This window comes from Rhea pennata, chromosome 3 (genome assembly GCF_028389875.1).
Source record: "Rhea pennata isolate bPtePen1 chromosome 3, bPtePen1.pri, whole genome shotgun sequence".
Taxonomy (NCBI): Eukaryota; Metazoa; Chordata; class Aves; order Rheiformes; family Rheidae; genus Rhea; species Rhea pennata.
In genome coordinates, this window is record NC_084665.1 from 18,270,581 (window position 1) to 18,286,866 (window position 16,286).

Below are 16,286 nucleotides of genomic sequence, written 5' to 3' on the forward strand. Positions count from 1 at the left end.
GTGTATCAGGAAGACAGTAAATTTCAGTCTGATTAGGAAAGAGTATTAATACAGGCTTAGAGAGTGATGTGAAAACTGTCTGCCCTATACAGATGCCTAGTGCATGTTGTAAATGTGTGGTTGCAATAAGTGTTTATTTGTGCATAAGCAAGAATTACTGGGAATGGGAAAGGAGGGCTGGGGCTAGTGTGAATCCCTGCTCCCACCCTATGAAGTGTCAGCACAGCATGAGTCTATTTCACTGTAGTTTCAATGCTTTTGATGATCCTCCCCACTCCTTGCTATGGGTAACTTTTACTAGTTCTGAGCCTATGGCTACACTACAGCCTGTGACATGGGCCTTAGGAGACCATGTAATGCTCTAGGTTGAGCTAGCTGGTCAGCAAGTTCAGTGCCATTATCGGCCTAGGATTCTGCACAGTCTACATAGCCTCCACAGACACCTGCTGTGGATAGCTTCTGCAGGCCCTCAAGCCAGCAAGGTCAAAGTTGGCATTGTGACTGCAGTCTGCCCTTGAGTCACAGTGAAGATATTGAGAGTAGTCCTAGTTTGGCTTTCTAAGGAAGGATGAGCCTCCTGTTGAATATGGAGTTATACGATGGAGTAAGCTCACAGAGGTAAGGGCACTCTTCATCCATATGCTGTCTCCTTGCTCTCAGGAAAGAAAGCAGTGATGGATTCCAGCCCGTTCCTGTCAGAGGCCAATGCAGAAAGAATCGTGAGAACTTTGTGCAAAGTCCGGGGAGCAGCACTGAAGCTGGGACAGATGTTAAGCATTCAAGGTAAGTAGGTAGACTAGATCCTCAGCCACTTTCCTTAGTACTGTTTCTAGGTGGAGTGAAGAATTTCTTGTCACATATACTTTGAAGCAGTCAGTCAAAGTCAAGTGAATGTGGAGGGTATAGACATGTGGTTTTCTCATGAGAACAGTGGTAGTGATATATTTGGTTAAGTTCAGCCTACTTTCAATCTGAAATGATGTACAGTATACTGTCACCTGCTTCCTCTAGTGCCTCTGTTGTGCAACCAACTGAGCTCAGATTTACAACTGCTCTGATTGGAGTCAGCTCACTTGAGGCCTAGGCAATGCTCCTGAAATTGGGTAAAAATAAGGTGATGCTGTCCTGTGAATCTTAATGTCTGTATTAAAAAGCACTTGTTAAAAGGCAGAGCTGTGTCCTGTTAGAAAAGAGGAGGAAGAAAAGAATGTGATGCTGTTCTAGGATCACCAAGTATGGTCAAAAATATATCTGCAGCCCTTTCCCATTACAGCAACCTGTTAGTGGTTTATATGTTTGACTGGCACAGGAGCTTTCCTAGAAGGGTTAGTATAGCTGATAAGCTTTTCAGATATAAACTTAGCTGAGTTTTCATCTTGAAGGGATTTCAAATGGATTCTTAATCTATCAGGCTCTAAAGTCAATGATTAGAAGTGAAGGGGTGAGTAACATCTGCATCTTTGCACTGAGTTGTTAGGTCAGTCCTGAGAGATAACAGATGTTTTGAATTCAAACCTTATCTGGAACTGTCCACCTCTCCTTCCTGTCCAACACATTAAGGAAGGGAAGAACTAGCCAGAAATAGGTGCCACACTTGTGTGGAAGTATGTTTCAAGATGTCACTGAAACTGAATCAGTGTCTGAGTGTCTGCAGTACTTGGCTTGCTTGGCTTGTGCTTCTGCTTGAATTTTTTTTTAGGTGCTGACTGCTGAGGCTGGATCCAGTGGGATATTAGATAACTTGTGCAAGCTGAAAGAGCATGGTCAGCTCGCTGTCCCAGTGAGCCCTGCCTGTGGCATTTCTCTGTTTTGTTTGCTGGTTACCTCAGGCGTGTGTGCTGTTCCACCTGCTAGGCTGATGGTGACACTAACAAAGTTAGGGGAAAGGCAGCAGCTGATGTGTTGAAGGGTGCCACCAGTATGCTGTTTTCTCACCCTCTGGAAACTGCCAGGTGCTGACACTTGCAGGTATATTGTTCTTGGTCACAGTGCAGATCCAGGAGGAGCTCTTCTGCTTCTTGCTTTGTGTGGCCAGTGCCTCTGACACCTGGGGTGAGTGAGCCATGCCTGGAAATTGCCTGTGAAGTTAATTTGTCTACTCTAGGTGGGGGATTTACTTAAAATACTTGGACACTATTATGACTTTCATCTAATGTGTGTTGAGAGCCTAGTCACAACTGTCTTGAGCCTGGATGTGAGTGAAGAGGGAACTCAGTGAAAGGCCAGCTCTGAGCCCTTTCTGGTCTGAGGACCAGAAATACTCTGGATTTTTCTCATTTGCCTGCTCTCTCCTAATGTGATTGAGCCTTGGCAGGAGTATAAAACACTTGCTGACTGACCTCACTTGATGTCAAGAACATACCTGCCTTTAGCGAGCTCAGTGGTGCTGCCCAGCCCTCTTGTGAAAAGTGTGAAGAATGCTGCCATGTCTGGAGAGAACATGGGCCCCTGGTAGTTTTGCTGTGGTACGGTCATGGTGAAAGTTGTTTTCAGTGTCTCAGTGTATCCAATTCTTGAGCTAGCTATTTGGATGGAAGGTTTTAGTGCAGTTTCTGCCACTTTGTGGGCTTCTCTGTGGCCTGAGCGAGTTTGTGGTAGGTTCTTCATGTAGCAGGGAGATGTGATAATTGTTGAGCACATGGACTCTGTTGGTTTGTCCAGGTGCAGATGAGCACCTGCGAGTTAAACCACCCAGGGGTAACAAAGCAATGTCCTTAAAACCTTGTTGCCTGTTTCCGAGAGTCAGTAGATCTGCTAGGGACCCAAATCTCTGAAGGTCGAGCACAGAAATGATGCCAAGGGTCCAAGTTAATACCTTGTCCTGGTGGGTGTGCTCTGGAAGATGTCCAAAAGGCAGATGCCTATGCTATGAGTACCCTGCCATTACTCTTCATGTTTCATTCCTGTAAGGCCTCATCAGTTTACCGCAAAGCAGTATAACCTTGTTCATCAGCATATATTAAGCTTTATTTTGTTGTTGAATTGCCTCTGCAGCATGGCCGATTTTATTGTTGCTGGTGTGTTTTTATACAGGCAATCTGGACTTGGAGCTTTCTTGGTTAATTGGTGTGGCACTAATGAATGAACTAGCGATTGTCAGGCTGCCCCAGTGAAGAGTGTGTGCTCAAGCTAAAGATTGGATTTTGTGAATTGTTGGGATGTCTGCGATGAACAGAATAACACAAGCTGATTTTAAGTGCTTGTGCCAGACCCTGCTACCATGAGACAAGCAGCTTGTGGGAGCAGGAGTTCATTTCAGTGAGGCCCCCTCTCCTTTTGCACAGACATTCTGGGAGGTGCAGATTAAAATGTTACAGCATCATGCTGTAACATCATGACTATTAAGTTTACCTACTCAAGAGTATAGACCTATAATCTTAACAGATTTGGCAGTGACAAACCATGAGTGATACTTAATTGAGCCCCAGAGCAGAAGCTGCTTTCAGGATTCAGAATGCACGTGCAAACATAATGGTTAACCTTCTTGCAGGGTCATAATGTCACGATGGCAGTTTTACTTACTATCCCTGCAAGGCCTGTTAATCTCTGATTTGCAGAGATAGAATGACGTCTCCTCTTAAAAACTCCTGATTGGGTTTTGTTAGTGCTTTTAAATGCTGTTTGTGGCTTCGATGAGAATTTCTAAACATGAAGTATTAGTTGCCCTGTCTTTGCATCATGTGCCTTCTCTTCCCATTCCTCTCCACTCTCTTTCCCAGGGCACTACTTTTAAGATAACTGTTTTGCTTTTTGTCCTTGGATAGACTTATAGTTGTATCTGTGTGAATGTAGATAAATGATGTATTTCTGTTTTAATGTCACTAGCGTTTGTGCAGGTGAAATCCTCAAGGTTAAGGCTAGTAGCTTGGATTTTTTTTTCCAGTGTTGGGAGAGCTACAGATAAAACCGGTTAATTTTTTCACGAGCCTTTAAGAAATAGTGTTTGCAGAATGAGTGGCTTTTCTCCAACCCGTTGCTGAAGCCTGTGCTTGAAGGAGAGGAGGGCTCTTAAGGCACCCCTTGTCCTTTCTTATGAACATAATTATTTGCTTGCTAAACTCTTCTGACTCTTGAAATAAGTTAATTTTGGCTCAACTTTGTTTTCTTCTGCACAAGTCTAGTTGCTTTGCATTTCATAGTACTAGAGGCTGAATCTTGACTCCTCTCTGAGTCTGGTATTTGTGTAAGTGCTGTATTCCTATAGTGTACCTTTCAAGAGATGCTGTTACCCCTTAAAATTAATTGCATTAAATATACTGTGAACCTGGGAGTGTTTGACTCTCTAAAAGGCTCCTTCTGACCTTACGGTTTTGTGACACAAAGTGGTCTCTGCTGGACCTGAATGCCATACTATCATCAGCAAGAAGATGGGTTGGTAAATACTAGAGGTTTATGTAGAGTGTGCTCTGCTCACTGGGTTTGTCCAAGCCACAGTTGCACCAAAAGCCTCAGCACTGTGCAGTGCTGCCTGTTGTGGTGCAGAGCACTGCTTTTAGTGGCTGGAGGGGACTCTATTTTATTGAACAATTTATTGAATAAATAAAATGGTTAGTATGGTAGCTGATGCTTAACTCCAAAGTATAAAAACTTCCTCAGCAAGCTTTCTAGAGTATTCTTGCTTTGGTTTCCCCCTGATAAGTGAGAGAGGGTGCATAGAAACTTTCTCTTCCTGCAGCTGGAGATGAGCTTAAGAGAGGCTTGGTAGGGTGCAGGTCTGTGCAAGAGTAAAGGAGGAGGAGGATTGGCTCTTTCCTCTACTTTGCTGCTTGTGCATGGGATTTTTGTTTGCCTCAAATGTGTGATGCTTCAGCACATGAGCTTCAGATGCTATTTCTGGGTAAAGAGAACTTCTGAAATAGAAGTAATTTTTAAAACTTTCAGCAGGACATGCTTGTGGGAAGGAAAACTTTGACTTGCCTGAATGTAAATTAGCAGTTATTTGTATGCTGAACAAGAACAAGAGAATGCAGCACCTGCTTTGACTGACTTGTGTTTTTCCTCTTGACAGATGATGCCTTCATCAACCCTCATCTCCAGAGGATTTTTGAGCGTGTACGTCAGAGTGCTGACTTCATGCCAATAAAGCAGATGATGGTGAGGAATATTCCTTCCTGCTTATCGGGGAAGAGGGAACAGTAATAAATGTTACCTGTGACTTAAAAATACCAGTCCATGTTCCCTGTTTGGTTAAGAGTATTCTTTCAATAAGTATTGCATTTTTCTAATAGTGGGTGAGAAGTGATCTTAATTCTGTGGTGGTATTTACCACACATGGTAGCTCAGCTCTGGACAGAGGAAATACATATTTTTTACAGTCTGAGACTATGGTGATGGAACAGAATATTGCATACAAATACTATTATATAGGTTTTATTTAATGTAGTCTTCTCTTCTGTTTGTTCCCTTTCTGTAGTCTTGCTTTGGGATGTTAAGCCAGTGTCTAAAAATGTTTAAATCTCTCTTTAAAAACAGACTTACAAGCATTATACTGATGGAAGATTAACAGAAACTTTGTTCTTACTGTTTTTGTTAAAACTGAATCCACCTGAAGTAAACTAGGCTTGCCTTCCCCTATGTACATGTTCTTTCTCTGTCCTTTTGTAAAGGAGGACAGGAAGGGTGGTGCAAAAGGAATTGCCAGTACTACTTATTCTCTGAAAGACATTGAGCAGAGCCAGTACTTCAGGATGACAGTCTGGCAGTGTACCAAAAAAGCTGTTAAAGTAGACTGATTTTTAATTAGCAATATTGTCTTTAAGAGTCTTTCTTGCATGCCTGGATTGCTGCTGTTCAGCTTGACAGCTGAAAATGGAGGAGTATCTAACTCCTTGCTCATTTTCTATAAGATAACAAATGGCACCAAAAAGGGGCCCTTTTTATCCTTCAGGCAGTCCTATATTGTCAAAGATCTTTGCCTTTTGGATCTGTACAAGACTCTACTGTGGTAGCCTGGGTGAGCAGAATATCCATTTAGTGCTAGGCATGCACTGCTGGCTGGGTTGTTCCTTGCAATCTTGTATAAAGACAGAGAAGGGAGAACAATCTAGAAAGCTAGGATGGGTGCTGGAAACTATGATAGACCATGCAGATTGTCTTAGAGGAACATGATTTCTAATGAAGAAAACCTTAAATATTTGCTTTCCATATTCTGATTGTTTCTTTTTGTTTGTAGAAAACTCTGAACAATGATCTTGGCCCTAACTGGAGGGATAAGCTGGAGTTCTTTGAAGAGCGTCCCTTTGCTGCTGCTTCGATTGGTCAGGTTCACCTGGCACGCTTGAAAAACGGGAAGGAAGTTGCCATGAAAATTCAGGTGAGCTTTACAGACTAGCCTTATCTCGTCTGCATTCTGCAGTGGGGCAACAGAGCTGCATAGGTATGTTTACTGCTAGACAGGAAGCATTTAATGGAAGTGGAAAATGGCTCCAGCAATGTCTTAGCTAATGCAAGCAGAGGAGAAGAACAAAAACAGTTTTACTGCTTGAGCCAGTCTGACTCCAGATGAATGGGAGCTCTTTCTCATAGATACATCACTGCAGTGGTAGGGATAATGCTGGTGAGGGACTGCTTGTACCTCCTTGACTCTGCTGCTGCATGCAAGGAACCTACATGTTCCATAGGTCATGTCCCCTTTAGATGTGCACAGCTCCCCTTTCTGGTCATAGCCTGAAGGTTAAGGACACTTAAAATGACAAGCATATGCTGATCATCTGTGCGTTGAGCAGTGGCAGTTTGCAGGGTGGTATTCAGCAACTCCCCATAAAGCTGTCAGCAACTTGGGCCAGATATTCCTAATGGAAATGAGTTCTGGAGCTGCATGTTTTATGATTCAAAGGAGCAATATCCCTTACCAATTTGAGCAGGGGTTCCAGGGAAAGCCTGATTGGTAGGTTGTTTTTTAAGACAAGGACATTCTAGAAATGATATGGATGGGTACTGGTGGCTTCTTATCAGGCCTGTAGTGTCCAAGGTACTCTTCTGAAGTTAGACCAAGTTAAAAGCAATGGCAAGCTAATGCTCTGGCATCAGCTTAGTCAGATCCACAGAGTGATTTTGACTGGCTCCCTTTAACAGAAGAGGGCACCTTTGGACTGGGGCCACACTACTTGCCCTATTGCTATGGATAAAACCCTCTGGGGCTGTCAGTGCTGTGCTTTGAGCTGGGCTGGAAAATGACTGATTGGCATCTCTGTGTTGCTGGGATTTGTGTGTCTGATTTCTTTAATGTACTGTAAGAACTGTCAGAGGAACTTAACAGGCTGTTCTGTTCGTAAGGGACTGAATCTTAGTTCATCTATCTGTCCCTCCACTTGAGATGCTGGATGTTGAGCAGGCTTTCAGAGGAGGAGTAGTATGTGCTTCAAGTGTGTCCTGGTTCATTGCCAGGCTGTAGATGGCTGTGTTTGGGGGTCAGTGCATGTTGGATTGGAGGGGGCTTCTGTCTTACTCTGAAGAACTGGATATCCTGGGTTCATCTAGTGTCAAAACTACTTTCTCTTTCTGTCCTGCAGTACCCTGGAGTTGCCCAGAGCATCAACAGTGATGTTAACAACCTGATGACTGTCCTGAGCATGAGCAATATTCTTCCTGAAGGTAAAACAACTGAGACCCTTGGTGTAAGGGAAGGAGGAGAAAGTTAGTATAGGGGTCCCAGAAGAATGGGGTCATCCAGCTTTATGCCAGTACCTGTGCAAGCCTTGGCAGCTACTTGTTGCCTCTGGCACCTGTTGAGTGTTGCCAGTCCCTTCCAAGCAGCATGTTGTACACCTGTGTCCATAGATTAGAGAGGAAGTGGCCTCAGGGAAACAGTAGATGTGACTTGAAGTCTGCCTACGAGCTGACTGCCTGCAGAAAGCAGGAGAGGCAGTAGCTGTGGGCAGGGGGTACAGGGCCAGCTTGGAGTTCTGCTCTGCTCCCCTCTCCCAGATACAGAACTGTTGCTGACCTTGAGCATGTGCCTGCCCTGCTGTTCACTCAGTGGAGTGGGCAGGGCATGCTGTGGTGTTCTGCTTGGCTGTGTGTGTGTACGCACACGCACGTGAGGAGGAGGAACGTGTACTTGTCTGTGTGCTCTGTACAGGGACAGATCCATAGAGACTCTTTACAAGGTGCTAAGTGCCCTATGCATACTCAGTTCTAATGGCTTTCTATGTGTGAAAGTGAGAGCAATATTCATGCTATATAGTCTGGTTTTGTCCCTGTTCTTTTCTGACATCAGCTCCTGCATTTGGCAGAATTCATTTTTCCCTGTATTTCCTGAATCCCTTTGTACCTTGTCATTCCCTCCTCTTCCTAGTCGAGAATGGTGGAGAGGTGGAGAACTGCCATCACTTGGAGCTTGCTCTGTGTCCCGGCACACAGATACGTATCATCTTTCTCCAGTGATCCCAGCACTTACTGTTCCTCCTTCCAAACACCTGCCTGGCAGCAGTTGTGAATCTTGGTGGGAATGTACAAATGTCGCTCTTAAATCAGGCTGGGTGCTGACAAAAACTGGGACCATCCCTCTGTGCTGGCTGGGCAGGGCCCTCATGTTGCTACAGTCCCAGCTGTGGCTGGTCAAGGAATAGCATAACTTTTTTAGCATCAATTCTGAAAAAAACAGACTTGACAACTGAGACCCTGACTACCTGGTACATCCTGCTTCAATTCACTTTCTCAGTCATGCTGACTGCTCTGCCCTGCTATGTCTGCTCCCCGTTTCAGGGAGATGTGGTTTTGCATCCTTGTTTAGTTTCTTTTGCCTGGGCTAATTTTTAAGTGTTTCTGCCCCAGCTGTGTTTCTCTGCACAGCCATATCAACACCAGAGCTGCCCTAACCACAAGACAGCAGGAGTGGACAGTCTGGACTGTGGGGGAGAGAGGATGGAACAGGACTTACCTTGCTTTAGGTGCAGCTATGTAACTGTAGCTTGGAATTACCTGCAGAACCTGTTTCTAGTTGGAAATACAGGTCACCTCTCTAAGGCCTCTTGCACACTTTCTGGACTTGCTTGGAGTTGTCTGAATAGCTGGCTCCTCCTGAGGTGCTGCTGTGTCCTCCTTAATGGGCTAGAAAGCGTTTAGCCTGAGGGATTGTTTTTTTTTCTAAGCTTGCTTTCTTATCTCTGCCCTTCTGCTTTCAGGTTTGTTCCCTGAGCATTTGATTGAAGTTCTGAGCAGAGAGCTGGCCCTGGAGTGTGATTACCAGAGAGAAGCTGCCTGTGCAAAGAAATTCCAGTATGTTCATATCATTGCGTTCAGCCTCTCCCATCTGTGTATGTGTGAGTGAAACGCAGGAGAGGTTATCTAATTTCCAGGGTCACTGCAGAGGTGAATGTCATACCACTGGGTTGTAGCATAAGGCAAGCTGTTCATGTTAATGCCTGGGGACAGCTCAAGGCATAACTACCTCTTCTCAGAGCCAGGCATGTTTTCAGTCGATCAGACTTGCAGTTGTTGAAGCATGGTGATAAGGTGGGCAGCTTCTATCCCCTCTCCATCATGAGCCTGTGTTTTACATGAAAAAACACTATAGTAACTCATGAGACCAGGTTTGTAGCACTGATCCACGTACTGTGCTCTCCTAGCACTCTTCGGAGTTTTTCAGCTCAACCCTCTTGCAGCAATTGGCACCACCAGCACGGGCTGCTCCCTTGTCTCCCTGTAATGCTGGGGTCCAGTTTGTTTTTTCCTGAGGACTGGACTAGGGAGTATGGAGGCTGGATGACCCTCCTGTTTCTCTGCAGAACTGCCCCTGTAGCATTGCTCCTCTTGGAAAAGGCATATTTCCTCTCTGTGTGTAGTCTAGTCCTGAAACGAGGCAGGGTGGGCAAAAGAGCTGGAGAGGGTCCTGCCCACTGCCCCTTAATGTGCCAGCCCAGAGGCCTCCTAATGCCACTGCTCCTGCAGGAGATCATAGAATCAGGTTGGAAGGGACCTCTGGAGATCATCTAGTCCAACCTCCCTGCTCAGCAGGGTCACCTACAGCATGTTAGACAGGGTTGCGTCCTGGCGGGCCTTGAAGATCTCCAGAGGAGACTCCACAGCCTCTCTGGGCAACCTGTTCCAGTGCTCCGTCACACTCTCAGTGAAGAAGTTCCCCCTCACGTTCAGGTGGAACTTCCTGTGGTTCAATTTCTGCCCATTGCCTCTTGTCCTGTCATATGGGACAACTGAGAAGTTTGTCCCCAGCCGTTGACACCCTCCCTTCAGGTACTTATACACACTGATAAGATCCCCCCTCAGTTGTGATCTCAGAAACCAGCAGCAGCTGTAACCCACTGGTGTTGTTCCTGCTGATAATCTCTGCTGTAACTGTTGAGAAAAACACCTCCTGGTAGGGACAGACAGGCTGTGGGGAGAGGACAGCTGTGTGAAGGGGCTGTGCAAAGCCCTGTATAGGGGCCTGGCTGCTTTTGGGACTCCTAAACCTTTTCCCTTCCTTTCTTCATTCTCTAGGGAACTGCTGAAAGACCACCCATTCTTCTATGTCCCAAGAGTAGTGGATGAGCTGTGCAGCCAACATGTCCTGACCACAGAGTTGGTGACTGGCTTCCCATTGGATCAAGCTGTAGGGCTGAGCCAGGAGATCCGAAATGAGGTATTCAGGCTTATCTTGCTTCTCCCTTAGCTCAGAGCAGTATATTCCACCTGCTGATGGCTGAGGGGCTGAAGAGCTCTTTGCTGAAAGGCTGACTTTGAGCAGTGAAAAGCAGGGGTCAAGCTGGCAACTGCCTGGAGCCTCTTCTGTGCAGGCAATCTGGCAGCAACGCCAGTATGTCCCTGGGCTGGTTTAGGCGTTACAGGCCTCCTGCAGTGATGCACAAGGAGGGATTAGAGAATGGTGAGAGTAGCTCAAGGGGAGCTAACCTAGCTCTGTAGGCTTTGCTGGCTGTTCATCCAGGCTGCTGGCAGAGGGCTGTGTAACTCCTACATGCCCTGTTTCTCTCAGGTGACCCTAAACTTGTTTGAGATTGCCAGCTGGAGGTTAAGGGGATCTTGTTTTGCAGCAGCTCTTTTGGAAGAGTGTAGCAAGCATCTTCTGTTGTGCGAGTGGTTAGGTGTCACTTCCCCCTGTGAGAATGACCTGTGCTGCACAGGGCTTCTGGAAAAGTACATCTTGGTAAACAAGATCAAGGGAGAAGTTGGAGATGATAGGCATTGCCGCTAAATATAACAAGGAATTGGAGTCTATGATGGGACAAACAGCTGCTCTATTAGCAGAAATAATTGTCCTGGTATTTGGATTGGGGTGGTGGGTTCTCCCCCTGCCTGGTGCATGTGTATATGCCTTGGTGTGATCTATCAGCTGTTAGCAGGTCACTGGGGGAGAGTGCAGGATACGTTCCTCTAGATAAAACAGATCCTAGCAACACACTCAACTTGGAGCTATGCCAGAGCTGGCTGCCTGTGACCCTTCCAGCTGTCTGTTTTTTCTCAGGGCTTGTCTTCTCTAATGGGCTGCTGTATCATCAGGGACTGCTTTTAGCAGATCCTGAAGTGGGATGTTGCTGCTGGAACTTCTTTGTCTCTAAGCAAAAAGAAGTAAATGGCCTGGCTGGCCCACAGCCTTCTGACCCAGATGGTAGTGTCCTGCAGCAGGACCTGACTTGCATTTGGTGCTATCCTGCCTCCTCCTTGGATATGGTGTTTCACTTGGGACAGGAGCTTTTGCTGGCAATTCTACTAAAAAGACTCCAGCTTCAATATCCTCCTAGAAAAGTTCTGCTCTAGTATGTAATAAACTATGGCCTCTCCTGGGACTGTTGCTTGTGTTTCTTCCATGCCCATCAGTCCCAAGGCATCTGCCTACTGCTGCTGTTCTCTGCAGCTGGGCTAGTGCTAAGCCCAGCTGGACATAGAGTTGAACAGTGTATGGTATGTATGTGTCCTGCAAAGACCCTTTAGCAGGGATTTGGACCTAGCTCTGTGCATTCCTCAAAGGCCTTATAGGAAGAGACTTTTTTCCCCATCCTCTTCAGACCTTTAAAACACTCTAGAACTCCATATAGTTTTCCCATGAGCTGCATTGACTTTGTTCGGGCCAAGCTCTGCAGGACTTTCCATGGTTAGCTGTAATGTTTTATTGTTCTCCTCAGTCTCTACTACTGGATCGCTCCTCACTGTGAAGATGTGCCTTTGCTCTCAAAGGAAAAACAAAGTGGGCAGTTAAAGCTGGGTAGGCAAAAGACAGGACCGGGATACAAGTCAAACACATGCAGTTGGATGACCTTTGGAGCCTGCTGTGGATGTGCATCTAGGAGTTGATATAAACTGCAGTAGAGGTTGATGTAAAACTTGCATGAGATCTGTGCTGTCTGTTCAGGATGTCCTACTCTAGGATCTGGCCTGGGAGTTGTGAAACTCTGATCTATTCAAGAGGTTTGTCCAGAGGAGCAGACTGTTCCTGTCAGTATGCTGGTGTATTCCCTGTGTGCTGAAGTCTGCTGCAAATCATGTGCATGACTAAGGCTTGCTTGCCCTCTTAACTACTTTCTCCCTCTACTTTTCAAGATCTGTCACAATATCCTGGTCCTGTGTCTGCGGGAGCTGTTTGAGTTCAGGTATATGCAGACTGACCCGAACTGGTCTAACTTCTTCTATGACCCACAGTTGCATAAGGTAAGCCCAAACAGCAGCTGTTCCTGTACAAGAGAAGCCTTTTTTTATCAGTTTGTGATAACTTACGCACTTCTAAAGTTTAATCAGCCCTTTGTGAGGGAATCTCCTTGGTTCTGCCCTTGAGCCTTAGGCAGGTAGGACAGTGCAACCTGTCCTTTTCTTCCACCAGTTCTCACTTAATCTGAGTGTTGCCCTGGCTGGCTTGCTGTCTTAGGTCTAGTCTGTTTCCTTAGCCTCAGTTTGTTCTGAAGCTGATCAATAGAAAGATGCTGTTTGTGATCTACAAGGGCATGGCTGAGCCAAAGACACTTTACTCTTAAGGTTCTTGTCTTGTGCTGTGCTTGGGGAGGTGATTCCAGATGTCCTGCTTGTTGGTTTGGTGTTTGCTTGTGATGCTGCAAGCATAAGCCATATCTCTTCTGCCATGTACTGGAGTAAATACTGCTTTCTGCTGCTATGAGGGAAGAAAGGAGTTAGGGGGGAGCTGATCTGCTGTGCAAAACCTCCAGGCAGTTGAGCTTAATGAAATTACATCAGGAGTCTTCTCAGGTCAGGCCTCCTGAGTGGTTGATACTGTAATACAGATGAGTTTCTCATTGTCTAGGTGGCCCTGTTGGATTTTGGAGCAACACGAGGGTTTGATGAGAAGTTCACAGATGTATACATTGAGGTAAGGTCTTTAAGCATGTGCTATAGTGCACTGCACTGAGGGAATCTTAGTATTTGCAAGATTCTGCTCAATTCTTATCTGTTTCACTTTGTGTCTATACTTTAATCCACTTTTGGATGAATGATCTCTGTTCTAGTTTTATCCCTTACTGTAGTCTTCTGCATGTCTGTTGCAAACCTTTTGCTATCCCAGTTATGTTTAAATTACAAAACAAACAATGAAAACTGTAATGCTGGTTACTGAGGTACTTGGGCAGTATAGCATATCTGGGCAGGCATCATCTCTTCCCATCGACTGTAAAGTCAGTGATATTTTATATGAGAGTATGTAGGAGTTGCTTGTACTGTTTGCTGTCTTTCTTGTCCTGTGACTCTTAGTCTGTTGACAAACTGATTAGTTCATGCAGTGTCATATGTGCCTCTTTTTTGATCAGTGTTCTGCACTTAAGTTGAGCTGCAGTGGCCAGCAGACCTCTTCTAATGCCTCTCACTGTTTTGTTGAGGGGAAGGGGTGATTGAGTCCTGAAACTTCTCTGGTGTCTGTATGTTCTATGTTCTCTGGGCTGCTATGCCAAGCCTTACTGGGAAGAGGTTTTTTTTTTGTTGCCAGTAGCTCTTACACTGGTCAACTTGTGGACTGCAGCTGCTGCACATCTGGCAAAAGAAGAGAGCAGGGGATAAGGAAGTGAGTGGGTAGCATGAGCAAGTCACCTACACATTAGTCTTGTACACAAAGCATTTTTCTGTTATCTTCTAGTTCTCTTGAAAGTGTTCTTCCTATTCAGGTAATCAAGGCAGCTGCCGACATGGACAGAGAAAGAGTACTGAGGAAGTCAATTGAGATGAAATTCCTCACTGGCTATGAAGTCAAGGTATGGAGTAGAATAGCACTGTTTTTAGTGCTAGCCAGGTGAGAAGTTTGTTAATGTCGCCTGGAGACTTTCCACAGCTCTGTTGATAAGGAAAGGCCAACGACAGTCTAGGAGAGCATTGCTTTTTGGGTGAGGGAGAAGGGCAGAAATGGCTCAGGTTTTGCCCTCTCTTCTCCCTTTGGGAACACAAGCAGTAATGATGCTGCTGCTGGCCACAAAGTGCATATGTGGTATGTTATCCCCCTGCTTCTCTAACAAGATCCTGCAGGTGGCGATGTCTGAAATATCATGACTAGGCAGATGGTCTCTTAGGCAGATGGTCTCTTAGGAGACTAGTTGCTTGAGACTGTGTTAATCAAGAGTTCATCAGTCTCTGTTGCAAGCTGGAATTTTCCTTTGTTGTGGGTACTGCTGGGTATTTCTCCTGAATGACTGTTAGCATTAGCCCCCCACCCCCACCTCAGTGTTTAAAAACTGCTAGTGATGTTACTTATGCTTCTTTCCTTTGGGCAGGAAATGGAAGATGCTCACTTAAATGCTGTCCTTATCCTGGGAGAGGCTTTTGCATCTGAGGAACCTTTTGATTTTGGCAACCAAAGCACCACTGAAAAGATCCATGGCTTAATCCCAGTCATGCTGAAGCATCGACTTGTCCCACCACCAGAGGAAACCTACTCTCTTCATCGGAAGATGGGGGGTTCTTTCCTTATCTGCACCAAACTGAAGGCCAAAATCCCCTGCAAAAACATGTTCCAAGAGGCGTATAGTAAATACTGGAGCAGTAGGGGCAAGAAGCCAGAGGAGTAGTAAGAGTGAACTTACACGTCTTGTTCTGAAGGCTCAGTTCGTCTGAGCCTTAGAAAGAGCTTTGTAGCCTCTCATGTGTTGCACCCTAGCTCTCCGTCCTCTTGAGATGCAGCAGCCTGTGCCCTGGAAGCCAAGTGTGCATTTCACAAGGACAAAGTTGTTCTTCTGTGGTGTCTCTTCTATGCTAAGACTTCCAGTACAGCACACAGCTTGCAGGAAACTATCCTCTTGAGGTGGTGGGGCAAAGCTGCTGTGTGCTTCTGTACTGTTACAAGGCACCAGCCAACTACCTTGAATGCATTTTTTAAACGTTGTGATGGTGGCTGCGTATTGATTGGGTTTTATAAACGAGTAGGGAAAGGAGGACGAGCTGAATTTGTTAGTATGGAAACCTGTTTGTAATTCTCTGAAAATTGTTTTTTAAAAACCTTCCCTTTTTCAAGCAAAGGTGGAATTCAAGTAGTTTTCATACTGTGAATTAGAGCAAAATATTAAGATGTACCCTATCACAGACACCCTCAGCCCCCTATTTTTGTAAGTCAAGTGGTAGTAGATCAAGAACTCTCCTGGATTTTACTGATGTTAATTTAACGTAAGGCGCGTGTGTGTGTGTGTACACAGGATGAAGTTTTATGCTTTCTGCCTTTCTTTGGCTTTCAAGCTAAACATAGGAAATAGACTTTAAAAATATGAGAATTGATTACTAAATTTTTTTAATACATGCGTGCACTACACACACATGCGTGCCCACACACACACACAAACTTGCACAACCCATCTCACTTCTGGGAGTCAAATATTTAATCAACAAATAGTTGATTAAATAGGATCCTTCATTATCTGGTAGGTATCAGCTTTCCTGATGGCAAGTTAGATGAGCTTACAACTCTGACACCCATTGCTTGCTGGACCCCTGACCCAAGAAGCTAGCCTGTCCTTTTTTTTTTTTTTTTGGTCTGTTTTCCTGTAATGGAGAACTTTATGGTAAGGCAGACAAAACGCTTCATGTCTCATAAGCATTTCAAGCTTTTGCTGAAATGCCATACACGTTTAAAACCAGACGCACAGTTTTGAACTATTGGAGTCAAGCTAGCAAATTATTTTCTTGGATTTTTTTTGTACAAATCCTGTACCTTGTATGACCTGTATGATTTCAATAAAAAAGTGCTTGTGCGGTGGGCCTTCTGCCTGCAATTATTCCATCCTCCGGCAGTGTAAAAATAACAAAGTGAGCCCTGTCTTGTTCTGGGGGACAAACAGCAGCTGTAGTGAAGGGGAAGCTTCCAAATCTTTTCCTGTTGCAGATGTGTTGTTTCTGAGGGCTGCAGTGATTCT

General features: G+C 45.2%; 1 protein-coding gene across 3 annotated transcripts in view; it reads left to right on the top strand.

The window, feature by feature from the left end:
* Positions 1–16,132, top strand: part of COQ8A (coenzyme Q8A) — a 47,930-nt gene extending 31,798 nt beyond the window's left edge. For all 3 annotated transcript variants that reach the window (XM_062571727.1, XM_062571726.1, XM_062571728.1), the window contains exons 6-15: positions 661–783; positions 5,009–5,094; positions 6,173–6,313; positions 7,512–7,593; positions 9,126–9,219; positions 10,441–10,582; positions 12,496–12,603; positions 13,208–13,273; positions 14,058–14,144; positions 14,658–16,132. In XM_062571727.1, coding sequence (XP_062427711.1) covers positions 661–783; positions 5,009–5,094; positions 6,173–6,313; positions 7,512–7,593; positions 9,126–9,219; positions 10,441–10,582; positions 12,496–12,603; positions 13,208–13,273; positions 14,058–14,144; positions 14,658–14,951 — 1,223 coding nt within the window. In that variant the 3' untranslated portion in view covers positions 14,952–16,132. The remainder of the gene's footprint in view (positions 1–660; positions 784–5,008; positions 5,095–6,172; positions 6,314–7,511; positions 7,594–9,125; positions 9,220–10,440; positions 10,583–12,495; positions 12,604–13,207; positions 13,274–14,057; positions 14,145–14,657) is intronic.
* Positions 16,133–16,286: the final 154 nt, after the last annotated feature.